Source organism: Pezoporus occidentalis, unplaced genomic scaffold, assembly GCF_034315485.1.
Source record: "Pezoporus occidentalis ecotype Australia unplaced genomic scaffold, CSIRO_AGI_Poc_V1 ctg2, whole genome shotgun sequence".
NCBI lineage: Eukaryota > Metazoa > Chordata > Aves > Psittaciformes > Psittacidae > Pezoporus > Pezoporus occidentalis.
In genome coordinates, this window is record NW_026913855.1 from 11202316 (window position 1) to 11220157 (window position 17842).

Consider the following 17842-nt stretch of genomic DNA (forward strand, 5'->3'; position numbering starts at 1 on the left):
CCAGGGAAGCTGTGAATGCTCCATCCTGGCGGTGTTCAAGACCAGGTTGGATGAGGCCTTGGGTGAGATGGTTTAGCGTAAGGTGTCCCTGCCCATGCAGGGGGGTTGGAACTAGATGATCTTAAGGTCCTTTCCAACCCTAACTCTTCCATGATTCTATGGTTCTAAAATAAGGGGATTTGAATTGCAGGTCTTCAGCTGAGCAAGAGAAATTATTTTTCTTAATGTATTCATTCCTCCAGAAAGAAAAGCTTTATTTAATTAAATATTGATTCATTTAAATATTTTATCAGCAAATTAAAATACCATGTAATCAAAGCAGTAACTTTTCATTTATGTTGTATGTTTATCAGAATATTTCTGTTCATATAGTCAATGAGGAAGATACGAAACTCACTGAGCGAAGCTTGGACCTTTCCCATTGAGGTGCTGTGATACTCAACACAAGTCCCCCTATTAAACTCTTGAGCAAGTCTCTTTCCCCACTAAGACAGTGGTCTGTTTTTGGTGCCTGTGCCCTGTGCATGGAACAAGGTGGTATTTAGTGAGGAACTTCCCTTTCTGGCTGAAGTCTGTCTGTTTTGGTTTCTTTCTTTCCTGTTGTCTTCAGTGGGCTTCAGATTATATACTCCTGTAGTTTTGAGTCAACTTCTAGTCAAGTATAATTACATCCTTAACCCGTCTTATTTGCAGTTTTGACTTCTCATTGAAGGAGGCCATTTCTGGGGGGGGGGGGGGGGGGGGGAAAGACATGCAAGAGGCACATAGCTGTGTTCAGTAAGTATTCTCTTTCTCAGAAGCTGTGCCTATGAGTAAGGTAGGGCACTGACTGGGTCAATGGTTTAGACACATTTATTCACAGGAGCTCATTTAGCTCTGGCTTCCTCTGGAAACTTGCAGTTAGTGTGGGCTCAATGACTTAGTGTGGTACTATGACTTGCAGTCAGCTAAACTTACCCAGTGTTCACCCTGAGGTGGGCATGGCAGTTCAGTCAAGGGCTGTAGGCATCCATCAGCTCCTTCCCAGGATGCAGAAGGCTTACCTCTATGCTGTGTCCCAGAGAGAGAGAGAGAGAAAAACCTTCTTGGTTGTAAAGTTGGAGTCCTGCAAGGAGCGTGGTAAAGGGTGGAGGCAGTTTAGGAGGCCGAGGGCATTGCTAAGTTTACTACATGTCCTGTGAAGGACTGCTGTCTGATTAAGTTTTCAGGATGATCATTCCTTTGTGGATGAATTGGGACTGCCAGGTGGAGGATCATGTTCTTGGCAGCATCTGCCTCCCTGAGACAGTATTTGAGAAGCACAAAATGTGTGCCTTTAATGACAGCAGGAAAGGACAGTCAGTGCACCTGAACGCTGCTCTACTTTTTCTTCCTGAGTGCAAAAGTCCCTAGTTGAATGTAGGAACATCTTCTAACTTAAACTTTCTGTGTGTGGCCACTAACTGTGTGCTTTTTGTTCTGTCAGTGCCTGACTTGAGATGGTAGGGTCTGATTTACAGACGTATTGAGTGCTCACAGCTGCAGCTGTAGTAATGGGGAGCTGTACTTTGAACATTTAAACACCATATAATGCTTGGTGCTCAGGAACTTCAGGTCCCAGGTATCTCAGATGTGGAGCAAAATTAATAAATGCTTTTGATCTTAAAGTCTCTGTGCCCAAGTTCCCAGTCTTCAGTACAGGAGACAGCAAACTTCCTCAACTCACCAAGATATGTGGAAGAAGTAAAAAGTCCTTAATATTTTTCAAGCATTTAAATACTGTGAAACTGAATGCTTCCTTGGGAACCTCATAAAAGAAATAATGTGTCTTCAGAGCTCTGCTTGAATATTGCTCAGTGTGTGAGGTGCTTGGGGTACACGTTCAGCAATGCAAGGAACACGAGCAGTGATCATTAACCATTGCCTCTTTTCTGAGCTGAACAGAGCAGTCCTGTATACTTGTTTGTCTCATTGAAGATAGCATTGTAATGTATTTCTAAGAGGAGAGCATCTTAGTGTTCCTCAGGAAACCTTAATTCTAGCGTTTCAGAATATCTGAATCTTTCATTGAAACACCAAGAGATGTATTAAGGCTTGCTTTTGTGGGACATTTCCTGCTTGCTTTAAATTGAAAACTGAAAAATAGAGATCTTCTGTTGCATATCATCACATTCTTATGAGTCATCAGTTCAATATAATTACAAGCTTTGTAGAGTAATTCTGTGTGTGTATACCTTTATAATTATTACACATACAAAATACTAGATATAATTGAGACTTATGAACACAGTGGGAGAAACGTGACTTTTTTCAAGCCAGCATGGAAGTTGGAAGTGGCAGTCTTTCCCTTCTTTGGATATCCTTTCTGAGGAAAATCCCTCCTCCTTCAAGGCTAAATAAAGCTATGTTTTATGCTGTTGGTCCCTGTGTAAGGAAGTAAACTGTTCTATAGAATACATATCCCTAGAGAGAGAGAGTAGTTACGGGGTTACCCTGCAGCCCATCCTTTTGCAGTGAGCATTCCCTTCATTTCTGCTCTTAATGGAATAGCTCTACTCACCAGCTGTAACCCCAGTAATAAATACATTGAGAGGTTCTCTGTGGGGTGCAAACATGTTCACATAAGCACGTGTACAGCCCCAGCTGACATCATCAGTGTATCACTGACTTAGTGTAACATATTCATATAATATTATTCAGAGCAGCCCTGCACAGAAGGGCTTGGGAGTGTTGGTTGACGAGAAACTTAACATGAGCTGGCTTCAGTGTGCGCTCGCAGCCCCGAAAGCCAACCGTATCCTGGGCTGCATCAAAAGGAGCGTGACCAGCAGGTCGAAGGTGGTGATCCTGCCCCTCTACTCTGCTCTTGTGAGACCTCACCTGGAGTATTGTGTGCAGTTCTGGTGTCCTCAACATCAAAAGGACATGGAACTGTTGGAACAAGTCCAGAGAAGGGCCATGAGGATGATCAGGGGACTGGAGCACCTCCCATACGAAGACAGGCTGAGAAAGTTGGGGCTGTTCAGCCTGAAGAAGAGAAGGCTGCGTGGAGACCTCATAGAGCCTTCCAGTATCTGAAGGGGGCCTGTAGGGATGCTGGGAAAGGACTCTTCATTAGGGACTGGACAAGGGGTAATGGGTTAAATCTTAAACAGGGGAAGTTTAGATTGGATATAAGGAAGAAATGCTTTCCTGTTAGGGTGGTGAGGCACTGGAATGGATTGCCCAGGGAAACTGTGAATGCTTCATCCCTGGCAGTGTTCAAGGCCAGGCTGGACAGAGCCTTGGGTGGGATGGTTTACTGTGAGGTGTCCGTGCCCATGTCAGGGGGTTTGGAACTAGATGATCTTAAGGTCCTTTCCAACCCTAGCTATTCTATGATTCAATGATTCTATATAATGTGGTGTAACACATATCCTGTGTGTGAGTGTCACGCCCTAGGCCAGTACAGGAGAGGTTGCCCATTGTAGGTGTGCTGTAGATATACTTCATACTAGCAGAAGCAACTTCTTGCTTCTGAAATTGTGCTGACACAGACCTTTTGCTGATGAAAGGTGTGTTGTTAAGAAGAATCTCTTCAAGCTTCCAGAGAAAAACAAGTTTTGCCAGTTCACTCTGTTAGGGGCACATTGTTTTTGTTTAATAAGGTAATATTTTGGTTTTCATTTTAGCGAAGCATGTATTTCCCTGGATGCTTATAATACCAGGGAAGACAGTCTTGCATGGGAAGCTGGACATTTTGCTATTGATACAGTTTGCTAGGAAATGTCATTAGAGATAGCATAAAAGTGGGTTTTAAAAGTTTACATTGAAAGACTACATATAAAGTTAATTTTGAGTGTATAAAATAGCAGTGACATCTTGCCAAGATATCAGTCCCTGAGGGAAAAAGCAAGTTCTTGTAGGATTCTTTTCCTTTTCTGTTGATTTCGTTTACTGTAAGGTTGTTGTAGTCATGCTATTTTGCTAGAAAGAATTGCAGAGCATAATCTGCTTCACTGGTATATTTTATTGCTTGTGCATCTGTTTCCATCATGTTTTATGTCCCTTGTCAGCCACATGGCAAGAGTGGGCAAGAAGCCTCTGCAAAATGTACAGCTAAGGTGCTTCTATAAATTATTTCAAGGACTTAAAGCAAAACCTCTCTTTGTGTTTTTGGTTTTCTTTTTCCTAAGCTTTTCTTGTATAGTTTGTGCGGGGCTTCACAATGTTACATTTCTTCAAACTGCAATACTGTAGAAGCTGGTGATACTGTATTATGTGAAACTCTGTCAACAAGTAATTGTAATACAATAAAATGTCACTTTTTAAGAAATCATTATTTTTCATAAGTAAATGTGCTGCTGCCAGAACTCATGAATTTCAAAAAATTAAAAAGTGGAGGAAAAAGATTTAATTTGAACTTTAAGGAATAATTACTTCCTCTTCAATATTTCTGCCACTGCTTCATACGGAAATAGTGGGTTAATTTTAAAAATAGTCACTAACTTAAATGTTCTACTTGTAGGAAAGAAGAGCATAGAGGTCTGGCTGTGATCCTGTAGTATTAGTGATGAATAAGATGATTTGAAATACATTATAAATTAAACACAAGTGGCTATAGGCACTTTGTGCAGTGCAGTAAGAGGGAGGTAAGGACAGGAGAGTACTCAAAAAGTAATTTCCATTGTATTTATGTCATGTGAGTTCCTAAATCATGAAAGAGGTTACTAGAAATTATGAAACTAATTAAAAGAAGTCTGAAAAAGAAATCTAAAAGAGAAATTACTGTGAGGTGATTATTCCAAGATGAAAGATTTTCATTCACTTCCTTGTAATTATACAGGAATGCTTATTTCATGATAAAAATTGAAGCTGAAGTGGGCACATAGGGTCAAATTTGTCTAATTTAAGTTACTTGTCCAAAAGTTAAGTGTTTTGTCTGTACATGTCTTATGATAGAGTGAATAATTATTTGTGATTCTCTCTACCCATTTACAGCAGAGCTGAAGGGACTGGCTTAGACCAGATACCTAGCACTGAGTAATGCTGAAGTAGCTAATGGCATCTCCCAGAATTATGCTTATACTCAGCATCTCCTTGCAGATATCTCTGCTTCTGCTGGAAGCCTCCTCAGATCCAAAGAGAATACATTAATAGGCATCAGGTTGCTAATGACCAGCTATAATTTCAAAATGTGAACTGAACAAGATGGAGAACTCTTGCCTTGAGTGAAACCCTTCGGCTCCTGCCCTAGAAAAGTGCTGTTCCACAGTGTCACTGCGTGGCACAGCAGCGCTGTTCCACAGTGTCACTGAGCAGATGCAGGGTTAAGCACAGCTAAAGTCCTTTCCCAGGTGATGCAGTTTAAAGGGTTGTGGCCGCTTGAGAGAGGAAACAGAGGAGATTTTAGGCCCAGGGAGAAAAGCAGGTTGTGGCTCACTATGCCTTTTCCTGAGGCACTGAATTGAGTTACCTGAGATGTCCATTAGTGCTACAGCTGTATACTTCCTATTTTATGCATGCCTTGTGTACAGAATGTACCAGGAGAACAGTTGAGCATCCATAGTTATATTATAGGTGCAAATAAAGATATTTGCAGATGGCCAGGTTGCCAAATGCCAGCTGGAAACACTGTAGTTGGGAGCAGTGTAAAGAGAACACCTAAACTGTCCTTTTGTGATATGGTCTGCAAACCCTGCTTGGTAGTCATATAAAGTACTTACTTTCTGTAATATATTTCAAACATATCCATGGCTTTGAGTAGCATGAGACCTATTGACAGAAATCATTTTGCCCAGGATCATGCAGTGGTTGAATTTTTTTGGATGGGAGATCAATAAGCAGACATGGCTTGGGAACACAGTCATGCTTTGAAGAGCCCTCTGTGGCCAAAAGTGAGAAATGTCCTTCAAACTGTTGTAGCACAGGACTGGTGGAGTAGTTCTCTATAAAGAAAGGAAAATGGGTGAGTGCTTCTGAACAAAGATTTTTCCAGCCTGTGCTATATAACAATATATTTAGGTACACGTGGACCTTTCATGTTGTGATTTTGGAAGTAAATTAATTGTCTGTACCTGGAACCTTGTCAAAACTGCTGTGTAACACTATAGTGGGATTATAGTGGAGTTCATTGTGCTGGAGTATATATGCTGCACTACAGTATGAAATCTCTTTATAGCTTTACCGTCGGAATGCTGAACTACTATTGACAGAAAGATTTTGAAATTCAGTGTTTTACATTTATTATGTCTCCTACCTCCATCATTCTAGGAAAGGAAGGACTATTATCCCAACCCCAGTAATAAGGCAAGTGATGCCTATGTGATCATGAGGTTTTTCATTAACTTCTCCCAATGAATGAGCTTGTGGCAGAAGAGCATAGTTGTTAAATCATAAACCTTATCTGTCTATTAATTTTACATATTATAGAGCCAAGCCCCAGTCATGAGCCCAAGGCTTTTTTATGGTAGGTAGGTACTGTAAAAATGTGAAATGTAATGTCATTTCCTACCTGTAGAAGTTGAGTTTACTGTGCACTGTCAGGCTTTCAGAGTAACCATGAGATTGTGCTGCTATCAAATGAACACAGTTTTAAACCTTTCGTTATATACAAGTGTCTTGCTCTTCTGATTTTTTAACAAGATATCAAACAGATGCTAACAGCATCCCATGCTATGATACATAAACTGCTTCCTCTGTATCTTTTGAGGATATCTTCGTCTCTTGGAGATTGTATCACATTTTGATGGAGTTTTAGTACTTGTTCCTTGCTCTGCCTGTTGAAGAAAAGACGATTTCGTAAGACACCAAACAGTCAATTTGGTGATAGTGCAATTTTGCCAAGAAAGTTGCATCTGGGGGCAATGAATATATATGGAGTGAATTTGTCCGGCTGTATTTATACCCCTGAAAAAAATGTGATTCATAATTGAATTTTTGAACTGTCCTGTAGGCTTGGTCTGTCTGCCAAGTGGCAGCCCCTCATGTGTTTTTTATAGCTTTTTATTTTTTCAAATCTACATGGCCCCAGTGTCTGGGGAGGTTTAATAGTATTAAAAGATATTAAGAAATCCAAAACCTCAAAATCTGACTTAGCTTGAATTAACAAAACAACATGAAAAAAAAAAGGGAATTTGCTTTTACATACACAGAACAAAAAGAGCACTACTGGAGCCTGCAGGCAGAGCCAGGGGAAATGGAGAATGTCCAACCTTGGGCTATGCAGGGGAAAAGGAAAAAAGCCTCAAAAACTAAGCAAGCCATTTGTTCAGATTTGTATGCTGAAGTACAGAGGAAAAGGAAGACCATATACCATAAAAGGATAGTTGATGACTAATATCCTTGTTTTTCTTGGGAGTTAAGTGGATACCTTATCTTATATAATTTGAAAGGTTGAATGTTATTGCAGTGTATGTTAATGAACTTTGAAAAAGTATCTGAAGTTTTAAATAAGATTCTGTTTAATAGTTTTGTCACTGATTTTGTGAATACTTAGGAAGGCTTGTGGGAATGGGAGATGTGGACTCGGGCAAAGATAGCAAGATGGAAAGGAGTAGGGGAGGAGGACTGAGGAATTTTGTAATTTCAAAAGCAGAATGATAAAAGAATTGGAAACCAAAAGTATCTCTGCTTGCTAATCTGATTTTCCTGCCCTCTTCTGCTCTAGTCACACCCAGGAAACGTTTTCCTCACAGCTGTTTGGCCTGGTGAAATATTGGTAAAATGGTAGAATTTGTTACTTAACATATTAGAAGAAAGTTGAATCTGGCTTCCCCAGACTGAAATTTTTTAATAGGCTGTTCCTTCCGTGTGTACCCAGCTATTCTGATTATGGAACAAAACCGAACATACATATTAAAACCTTAATCAAAGCCTTTAAAGTTCTTCTGCTTAGTTTTCAAGTGGAGCAAACAGAACAGATCAGTCTGACCCAGGAGACAAAGCTGTGGTCTCAAAGTGACTATTATTGTTAGAAAACTATTTCACATGCGAGATTTAGAAAGATAAGTTCTTTTTCCACAGAATAGGCATAATTGAATGTTTACTTCTTTTCTTGAGTTCTTGAGGAGTGGCTTACTTAGCATGCATGGTCTGAAAGCCAAGTCCTTATTTTAGGAGGTAATTTAAACTGAATTGCACACAAGAGCCTGGATACATCAGTTTAACAGAGTTAGAGAATAATATGACAATCTTGGTTTTGCTTTTGCTGAAGAGAGAAATTCAGAAGGAAACCTCAGTATACTTTTTGGCCCCAGGTGCTTTGAATCCCAGCCAGCTGACCTTGCACTTTCAGAGGCCCTTCTGTATTAGACTGACACCTTAGTCTGGGGTTTGTTAGTTGATTGGGTGGTTTGTTTGTTTTCCATGTAAAACCTTTAACTCCTAACATACAGGAGCTTTAACTGAAGTAGGAAATAATTTTAAATGGCTTATTTTTAATACAGGTAAACATGGTTTACCTCATTGCTGTGGCCCTCATGTAGAATGTGTATTCCTGGTCTCTTAACGACAAGTAAATACTTCTTTTGCAGAAGCTGTTTTTGAAGCCTTGTTCATAACTGCCCATTAGTCACACGGAGCTCAGATGTGGGCATAGGTCTGTTTCAGGAATTTCTGATGGTTTGTGTCAGGCCAGATGTTCACTGTGTCTGTAACTTTTTTATACACATTTTAAGACACTGATTTGTTTTATAAAACATGTGTAGTCTGTGTATCCTTGAGAATCTGTTCACCCTTCTTCGCACCATTTTAGTTCCTGAATTTGCTCCATAAACAGGCATGGTTTGGTCTGAAAAAAAGGAGATCAAATTCAGGTCCCATAGGCTTCTGGAATTCATCCCAGCTTTCAGCTACACACACTTTGGGTATATTAATTTGGGGGCATTTTGTGAAAAACATGTTGTATACAGGCTGTTGTATGTTCCTGACTTTCCATCTGACTTTCCTGTCTCCAAGATCAAAACTTCATTTCTTTCATTTCTCAGTAGCTGCTGCGTATAACAATTTGAAGACCCAATTTAGGCTCTACTGAAAGAAAAATTTCTTTATTGGCAGTTTCATAAGAGTAGCAAAAATTGTTAAGTAAAAGCCAGCATGAATACAAAAATAAGTGTGACTGAAGAATATAACAAAAAAGTTTTGTCAGCCTGTTCCTAACACTACGTTGCAAAATATGCCTTAAATATCTTGTACAGTGCAAAATGTCTTGTCTCACAGTCCTTGAGAAGGTTAACATCTCTGTCTGTGGGTATTTCTGAGGATTCAGTGGGATATAATGCGTGAGTTCTGGCAGGTCATTATATATATACCTCAGTGAGTAATTACAGAGCTTCCCGTCCTGATTGACCCAATTTAGCTTTCATTTAACAGCATTTTTTGGAAAATGGCTTGATTGGTCTACATTTAAGTGTAAACTGGGCTCAGAGGTGAAGAGCAGGACAGTATGAGTTCTCAAGGAAGATAAGGACTCCTGAGCAACCCTGTAAGACACAGCTGCAATGATGCAACCTCCTGGAGTCAGATTAGACTGTCTCAGCCCCTCTGTGGGAAGCCAAACTGTTTCATCCTTTCGTTTTCCATCTTCAGCTATCTGACATGCAAAACTTCCAGCAATTTTCTTCTGGTGGGTAGTCAAGTTTTTCATGTGAGGCAGAAGGAGCTTGGCAGCATACAAACCTTTGAGGGCCACTTGGGGAAAGCTCATGTATTAGGAAAGCTTTATCCATTAGGCTGTGTTATTTCAAGCAGTGATACTATGATTGCCCCACCAGGTCCCTGGAATGTACTGCTTTGGCCACGTCTTCTTGTCAGAACCTCAACCTGGATTGTGCTGCGTTTAAAGCTATTCTGTGTTTGCTTTTTCTGTCAGGTTGGCTTACACTCACTTGGCTTCTTTACATATTACTTGTGAAAATTCAGTGTATTTAAACATATGTATGTATGTGCTGTGAAAAGCTTTGGGTTGCTCTCTCACTTAATGGGGTCATTAGCTGCACATTTAACTTCTAAGTTATAGAATCATAGAATCATTAGGGTTGGAAAGGACCTTAAGATCATCTAGTTCCAACCCCCCTGCCGTGGGCAGGGACACCTTACTCTAAATCATATCACCCAAGGCCTCGGAGATTCAAAGCAGCCCAGCGGAGAAGGACCTGGGGGTGTTGGTTGATGAGAAAATGAACATGAGCTGGCTTCAGTGTGCACTCACAGCCCAGAAAGCCAACCGTATCCTGGGCTGCATCAAAAGGAGCGTGACCAGCAGGTCGAAGGAGGTGATCCTGCCCCTCTACTCTGCTCTTGTGAGACCTCACCTGGAGTATTGTGTGCAGTTCTGGTGTCCTCAACATAAAAAGGACATGGAACTGTTGGAACCAGTCCAGAGAAGGGCCATGAGGGTGATCAGGGGACTGGAGCACCTCCTGTAAATATGCTTAGAAGCGTGCTTGAGTCTTGTTGAGTTCCTCAAGGTAGTTCTTAGCTACTTTAAGTCAACACTACATTGACTTGGAGCTTTACAGGTAGGAAGTTGGAGAAGAGATCAGAGACAACATTAACTGAAGATGCAGAGTGCAGTGAAGATTTGATAGTGCTGATTTGAGGAGGAATTCTAATTATCTGGATTTTCCTTTCTTTTTCCTTCTCATCGTTTTTTTTTTTCCCTTCTCTCGCTCTCTCTCTTAATAGGGGGAATTCTTCAATGATATGACTTCGTGGACAGTTGAGAAGTTTATGGTCTGAAGGCTGATAATCACTCAAGAATCACCCAAAAGACAAGTTCTGTGACGATGTGTTTATTCATAGCTCAAATAAAATGCTTTGAGCTGCTAGACAGATAGCTGTGTAAAGAATTTTTTGTCTGCTACAAGGTGCAAAAACCTGTGATGTGTTTCAGTCCTTCTAAAACAAAACAACACCCCCCAAAAAAAGAAAACTCATAAAAATTGCTGATATAAAATCAAAACATTAATTGCAGAATTAAAGGGCATAGCAAACGCATTTGGGATAAAGTGTGAGGAAAAAAGAGTTACAATGAAAACCATTCTTATATCGAAGTATTTAAAAAACATAAATGTTGAATGTAAAGCTTTGCTTATCAGAATATATACCCATTCTGTCACATCCTTTTTTTTTTCACCCTTGTCCAATCTAGCAGTAATCATCAGTAATATGGGGAAGGAGGATCATCACCCCTTATCATGTATACTTAAATGAGCATCAGTGAATTAACACTGATGCTTAACCTGGCATCTTTTAAGTTTCAGATTTAATGCCTCTGTTGAAATTAAGCAGTGGCCATTCAGAACCCTCATGGATATTGCTTCAGGTGCTCTACTTTACCTCCGGAGGAGGGGGTGGATTGTGTTAATCAGTCTACAGAAATACCTGTACATATATGAAAGTCTGACACTTTTGAAATGAATGTGAGTTTTGTTACTGAAGTAGGAATTGATGGTCTAAGAAAGACAAGCTGGAACTTTGGGGAAGCAACACCATTGCGATGAATTATCTTCCCTTCACAGCCATAAAAATATAATTACATTTACATACTGGAGTAGGGAGAGAAATAGTACTTTCAGCTTGGAAAAGAAACAGTTTATGGTTTGCACTTTGAAGTCAAAGCTCAAAATCTTTCCCAAACACAAATTGCAATACATTCTGTGTAGTCACTATCCTTTCTCTAAAAATAAATCAAAGTAGAAAATCATGCAGTTCTTCTTGTAATGTAGCACTGACTGTAAGTTTCCAAGGTCCGGTTAGCTCAAAGTCTGTTGGTTCTTGTAAGTATATTAGTTTGAGCAGCTCTGCTATGAGGTACCTTTTGAGTTCACACCTCAGTCCTCTATTTCTTAGGACTTCCACAATTCAGTTGATAAATTGTCTGCTTTTAAAGGTCATAAAGTGCAAAATCGTGCCTTTGATCACTTGAGAAGGGACAAGGCAGAATATCCAGACTCCTCTGGGAAGGACCCTTACAAAGTTGACCACATCCCTGTGGCAGTGCAATACTGTTGAGGTTGCAGATGAGACACAGAAAGGTTCTGCTGAGGGCTTGATTTAACAGGTAAACAGGCAGGTTCAGATTGAATTAAAAGAATCCAAGTGATGACTGTGTCTCTTTTCCCAAGCTTGTTATGTCTGCCACTATTTAAACAGAACTCTGGACTGTTCTGTCTCAGCATTGAATGTGACAGCATACCTCAGGATGTCATCAGCACTCAAATAACAGGAGCTGTCTAATTTCTGATAGCAAAGACGGGTCAGAAAGTAGACTTCTGCCTCCAGCCTCCTGCATGATGTGGGGAAACTGCTGAGTTTGAAGTTTCTGAAATATTAGAATTTCAGTTGATGCTGGGGGAGGCACGTATGGCCTTGGTCTAGATGGATAGCTATGAGATACACAGTCACATTATATGACTCAGAAGCACGCTGCGACTGCTGATGGTGCAAAGTCTGTCTCACATGCAAGCATCCTTTCAGCATAAGTCCGTTTAAGCATCTGTTTAAGTTTTAAAAACCTCTGAGCCTTTGCTTCTGGGCTCTCAGCTTATTTCAAAATCAGTAGGATGGTGGCTAAACTTGGAGTTGGTTCCTGGTGTTGAAAAAAAGTCCCTGTGTAATGACTCAGTGTTCCTTCCCTGTAAAGAGCAGGAAGGAAGGTATGAATATTTACTTTCCTGTTAGAAATGTCACGTCATTAATACCTGTATAGCTCTTCTGTATCAAATATTCTTGCCTTTCTATATTTAGTGGTGCATAAAAGGAGTCTGTTGTATGTGGGAGCAGTGGCTTTTCCCATAGGCAGCAGCCCAGGAGTTTCCTGGTTGGAGGTGTGATATTAATGGGACAGTGCCTCACATCCCACTGCTCCATTTCTTCCAGATGCCTCAAAAGAGGCAATTTTGATCCTCTCCAATGTTGGTAATGATGTTAGTGCTGCATAGGTTTGGTGTAGTCTGTCAGCCCAAATGAAATATTCTGAATAGGGAATCTGTGTTACATGCCTTATAAAACAACTGATGTGGAAGTGCTCATCTCTAAAGATAGTAAAGGGAAGTGGTGTATAGCATTATGTTGCATTTCTCAAAGCCTGTCTGAAACTTTGGACACAAATTGCCGAGGCTGCAGCTTTATTTTATTACCACTTTTGGTTCCTGGATTCAGTGGTGTGCCCTGTCTTGCTGCAGTTTTTGATGAAAGTAGGATCTTTTCTGTAGCATTTAGATCATTCATTTGGCAGTTACTTGGAGGCTTTTCTGTCTTGCCACTTCACCTTTTTTTTCTTGATAAATAACTGAACATTTTATCTGCAGTTTTTCATGTTGTGAACTTATGCTCTTAAATTTTCACGTGTCTGTTTGTTTATTGCAGCTGGTGCTCGGGATAAAATTGGCTGGGCATTTGGCTTGGGTTTGGAGAGGCTGGCCATGATCCTGTACGATATCCCTGACATTCGACTGTTCTGGAGTGAAGATGAACGCTTCTTGAAACAGTTTGTTGTGCCTCACATTTGGCAAAAAATAAAATTCCAGGTAAAGTAATGTATATATGATAATAATTTTCTGTCAGTAAGAAGTGTGTTTGGCCCTAGAGAATATCACGTAATTAAAATTCTGTGCCATTAGCAGATTAGGTTTTTATGCAACAGCTTTACAGCTATCAAGATTCTCTGATATACTGCAATAAAAGTCATCTTTTGATACTAACATTTTTTTTTTCCCAGATAGTGTTGTGGGTTGCTGCTGATACCCTGTGGGTATTTCTGTTCTGAGTAATACTTAAGCATATATTTTACTTTTAAATACGTCCACAATAGGGATTTATTTAGGCCTGTGTCTGGTTTGGGTATATTCTTGGACTGTGTCCATAATTCTGTTTCATTATAAAAATGTGTCTGATGCATTCAAATACCATAACACAATCCAAAGTTTTCCCATTGCTTTTATTCTACATTCACCAAAGTCAATGTGAGTTGCATTGTTAAACTTTGGCTCAGTATTTTATGAATGTGCCTCACCATCTTCAGTATGTCAGCTCTTTCGTTCAGGTGATAGTGGGGGAAGAATGCAGGCTCAGCTTATATTGGTTTTGTAACTCCTCTACTGAGGTGATTTTTGTAGTTAGTAACCTTGTTGTACTTTTCAGAAGTTGCAAAGTAATCAAGCCTAATGGGATTGAGAGGAAATGCTACTTCCATAATATTCTTTAGCATGGGCACGGGAAGGTTCAAGTCAGGTGGAATCACTGGTCTTTGGGGCAGTTCAGCTGCACAGCTGTGAGATGCTTGCTGAAGTCTGAAGTGCTAAAGCAGCAAAACACTTTTTGCTGCTGTCTTTTACCATTTTACTTGCTTTATGAACGGCTTGATTATGGTTTTTAGAATCAAAACTGTAAAAGGGGAAATCAGCAGTGACAATGCTTAGATGATTTTTGAGTAGTCTTCACATCAAATCAATAGCAGCATCTATTTTTTAACTCATGACTGCTGGCACATGTTTTCTCATAGATTAAAAATTCAGAGTAGTGTTTGATGGGTTTGGGGGCTGGGTTGGGGCTTTTTTTTGGTTATGGTTATGGTTTGGTTTGGTTTTTTGTTGGTTCAGGTGTTTAGTTTGGGGTTTCTTTGGGGTCATTGGGGTATTCAGGTTGTAGTTATCACTTACAGAAAGAAAGCAGGTTTTTGCCACTGTTCCTAAAGGGAGTTCTGACTGTAGATTTCCCTAATCTCCTACAGAATGTTTGTTGTCCTTTTCAAGAAGGAGTGCTCAAGTTGTCTTCTTCTCAGCCCTTATCTTTCTGTTTGGCTTTGCTCCCAAGGAGCACAGATTGTGGCTTGATTTATAGATTTCATATCTGATGGAACTGAGATGAGATTTCTTGCTTACTTTAAGATTGTGAATCCAAGCCTCAAATTGATATTTGCAGTAGACTGGGGTTTTGGGGAAAGGCCCAGATTGTCAGAATAGAATCATAGAATGATATGGTCTGATGTTAAAGAGGAGCCAAGGAGAGGGCTAGGTGTCTGGCTTCTGTAAGTTGTGTATCATTTTCATGTTCAAGCTTTGGATAAAGTCATGTATAGTGAACCAGTCTGAAGATGACAGAGGCGTAGGTTACTGTGGATAGACTCAGAGGAAAGGATACAGTTCCTATGAAGCTAAAAGTGAAAGAATTTTTTTTCTCTCTTGGGTTTGTTTTTTTTGTTGTTGTTGTTTCTGTTTGTTTTGTTTTTTTTTCCAATTGGTGCTGTTTGGTAACCTTAGCTGCCAGGACTCACTAGAAGCACACAGGTTTCCACTGTTTTGTAACTGTATGATCAATAGAAGAGTGGTACAAGGTCTTGGTAGGTCTTTAAGCATTATTTCTTGCTGAGCAGTGTTGGTTTCAGCTGGCCTTGATTCAACTCTGAGTAAGGAGGAAAGTTCTACAACCCGAAACTGATGTTGTAGAGAGAGTCATGAAGTTGAGGCTTGTTGTCTGAAATACATTCTTAAGTAATAACATGAATCAAGATGCAATAGGTAGGGGGACTTCAAGGAAGAGAAATTGTCAGCTGCCACTATGCTCTAATTTGCACCAAAGGGAAAGATAGAGTAATATTACTGGGCCATTACCCACTGCTTTATCACATTAATATGTTGGCAGTTGTCATATCCCAACAAATAGGCCAGGGAAAAGTATACAGATTGGGAGAATGGGGGGTATGGGAGAGGGGCAGTGGAGGTGGAAAAATGGATTATTTTCAATCTTTTCTTTCTCTCTTCTGAAGTGATGATATGGCCAATGTTTTAAAAACAGATTTTTGCTCTGATATTAAGCACTTCCTAGGAACCAGTTTTGGTTTGGTGGTTTTTTTTCATTTTTTCCTCTTTCCCCCCTCTACTACTCTCTTTTAGCACATACATATTCTCACTCCACTTTGATTTCCCATCTATATATATCTCATCCCATAGAACATTTCTTCCTAACTCTTAGTTTATATTTTTCCTCTTGGTCTCTGAATATAAAAGACTAGAGGCAAGCTTGGTTTTTTGTTTAAAAAGAAGCCTGATCCAGGTTTCTTTTTGTATGTTACACTGAACTTTTTCGAGCTTAATACTGTACATACTTCTAGTACAGACTGGCATTACTTTTTAAAGGGTTAATGACCCTTAAGATGACAATACTGTCAAATAGTCTTTGGTGCCACCTTAAGACTTCAGATGATGGGAGTTACTAAGCCAGTTTTTCTTTATTCTGTGTTATTTTTCAGGTATGCTTTAAAACCAAGGTAGCAGACCTTCTGCACCTGCCTACTTTCTGAACAGTCAGAATTAATGAATCACATATCATATTTAACAGAAAACTTTTAGCCTGTCTTCCAGTGTTGATGTTGTAAGAAATCTCAATGGGTACTAAAAAGTGTCAGATTTTCTGCATGCAAAGCCATGCAGTACTTTTCAGCCTGACTGAACTGAGCCAAGACAGACCAGGTGTTTTGAGAGCCTTTCATTACATAAATTGAATTCAGCAACCTCAGAAGGCCTGGGTAAATGTCCATCCTTTATGTGCTTAACAGAGGTAGACCTCTCAACCTTTGGATACTTCCCCCATCCTGTTTTATAATCTGAATATTATCCACCAACATAAGTGTTTTTCTTTCTGTTCATGAAAATATTTTTCAGATATATTAGGTCCACTACACAGCAGTAGCCTTTAATAATACCTGAGCTAAGAATACTCTTGTTCAGAAATGGATTTAATTGGAGCATTTTCTTGGGACTTAAAGTTTATGTTTTGAGCCTTTTTAATAGCATGAATGTGTCAGACTTTTCCCTGTGTCATCAATACAGGCATGCAGATTTCAGTAGGTCAAAAAGATGCTGGGAAAAGCTGACAGTGCTTGTACCATTGTGGCCAGTCAGCACAGCAGTGTTAAGAGTGCTGCTCCCCATGGATCAGATTATTGCATTGATTTGGATTACCAAATCACACTGGCTATAATTTGACACAAGTCACAGCAGTGTGGGGGATCAGAGGCTGGTAACCTGCCTTAAGTCACTTGGGTAGGGTTTCTGCTCAGGCTGTGAAATGAAGGGCTGAGGATGGACAGAGCAGGAAGGACTAAGCACCTGCAAGATGCAGTGTAATAAAACAAATGGCTTGGATCTGATCTAGTACGCTTTGTTCATCATACTTTCATATAACAGCTTTCCAGTTCATGCTGAGCCAGCATTCTTACAAAAAAAGATGTGTCCATGGGCTGACAACTTTCAAAAAAAGGTACAAAAATGAAATGACATTTAGGGAAGGAAGGCACTCACAGTTCAGATGAGGCGTGGTGGGCCCAGAGGTGTTGATTAAGACAAATGGGCTCTGGCAGCAGGATGGCTCCTGGAACCTCCATCATTTTACTGCTGCAGCAAGTAAGCGGCATGTCACGTCAATAGACTGCTGATACATTCTCTCCTCACAAAGTCACTTTCATTTGATGCTGCTGGCGTCTGGTGGCCGCTGCTGTTTTAAATAAGTATTTTGATTGCAGATGAGCCTTGTGGCCTGGACTGAGGTCAAGCAGAATCATGTTTATGCTGTTCTAAGGGAAGCATTGGTACAGAGGAAATCTGGATCAGATTCCTAGATAAACTGCAGATGACTCCTTTGAGATTATGGGAGTTACTTTCTTCTTCTTTTCCTCATTTCTGCACTATCTCCAATAAGCCTAGCACCACCTACTTTTAACCACCCCCTTCCATCATTTCTAAGGACTGCTTCTGTCCTTGTGCTGGCATGTGCAGTCTCTCCAAAATCAGTTCCTTCATAATAACCTGTTAGGTTCAGTTTAAAAAATTCTAACCAGGATCATTCTCATGGTGCTGAAAGACGAGAGGGGCTAGTAACCTTT

The 17842-nt window shown here is 40.1% G+C and overlaps 1 protein-coding gene across 12 annotated transcripts in view; it reads left to right on the forward strand.

Annotated features, from left to right (window-relative positions):
* FARS2 (phenylalanyl-tRNA synthetase 2, mitochondrial) overlaps positions 1-17842 on the forward strand; it is a 245622-nt gene that overhangs the window by 133104 nt on the left and 94676 nt on the right. For all 12 annotated transcript variants that reach the window (XM_062617816.1, XM_062617818.1, XM_062617811.1 and 9 more), the window contains one exon: positions 13330-13490. In XM_062617816.1, coding sequence (XP_062473800.1) covers positions 13330-13490 — 161 coding nt within the window. The remainder of the gene's footprint in view (positions 1-13329; positions 13491-17842) is intronic.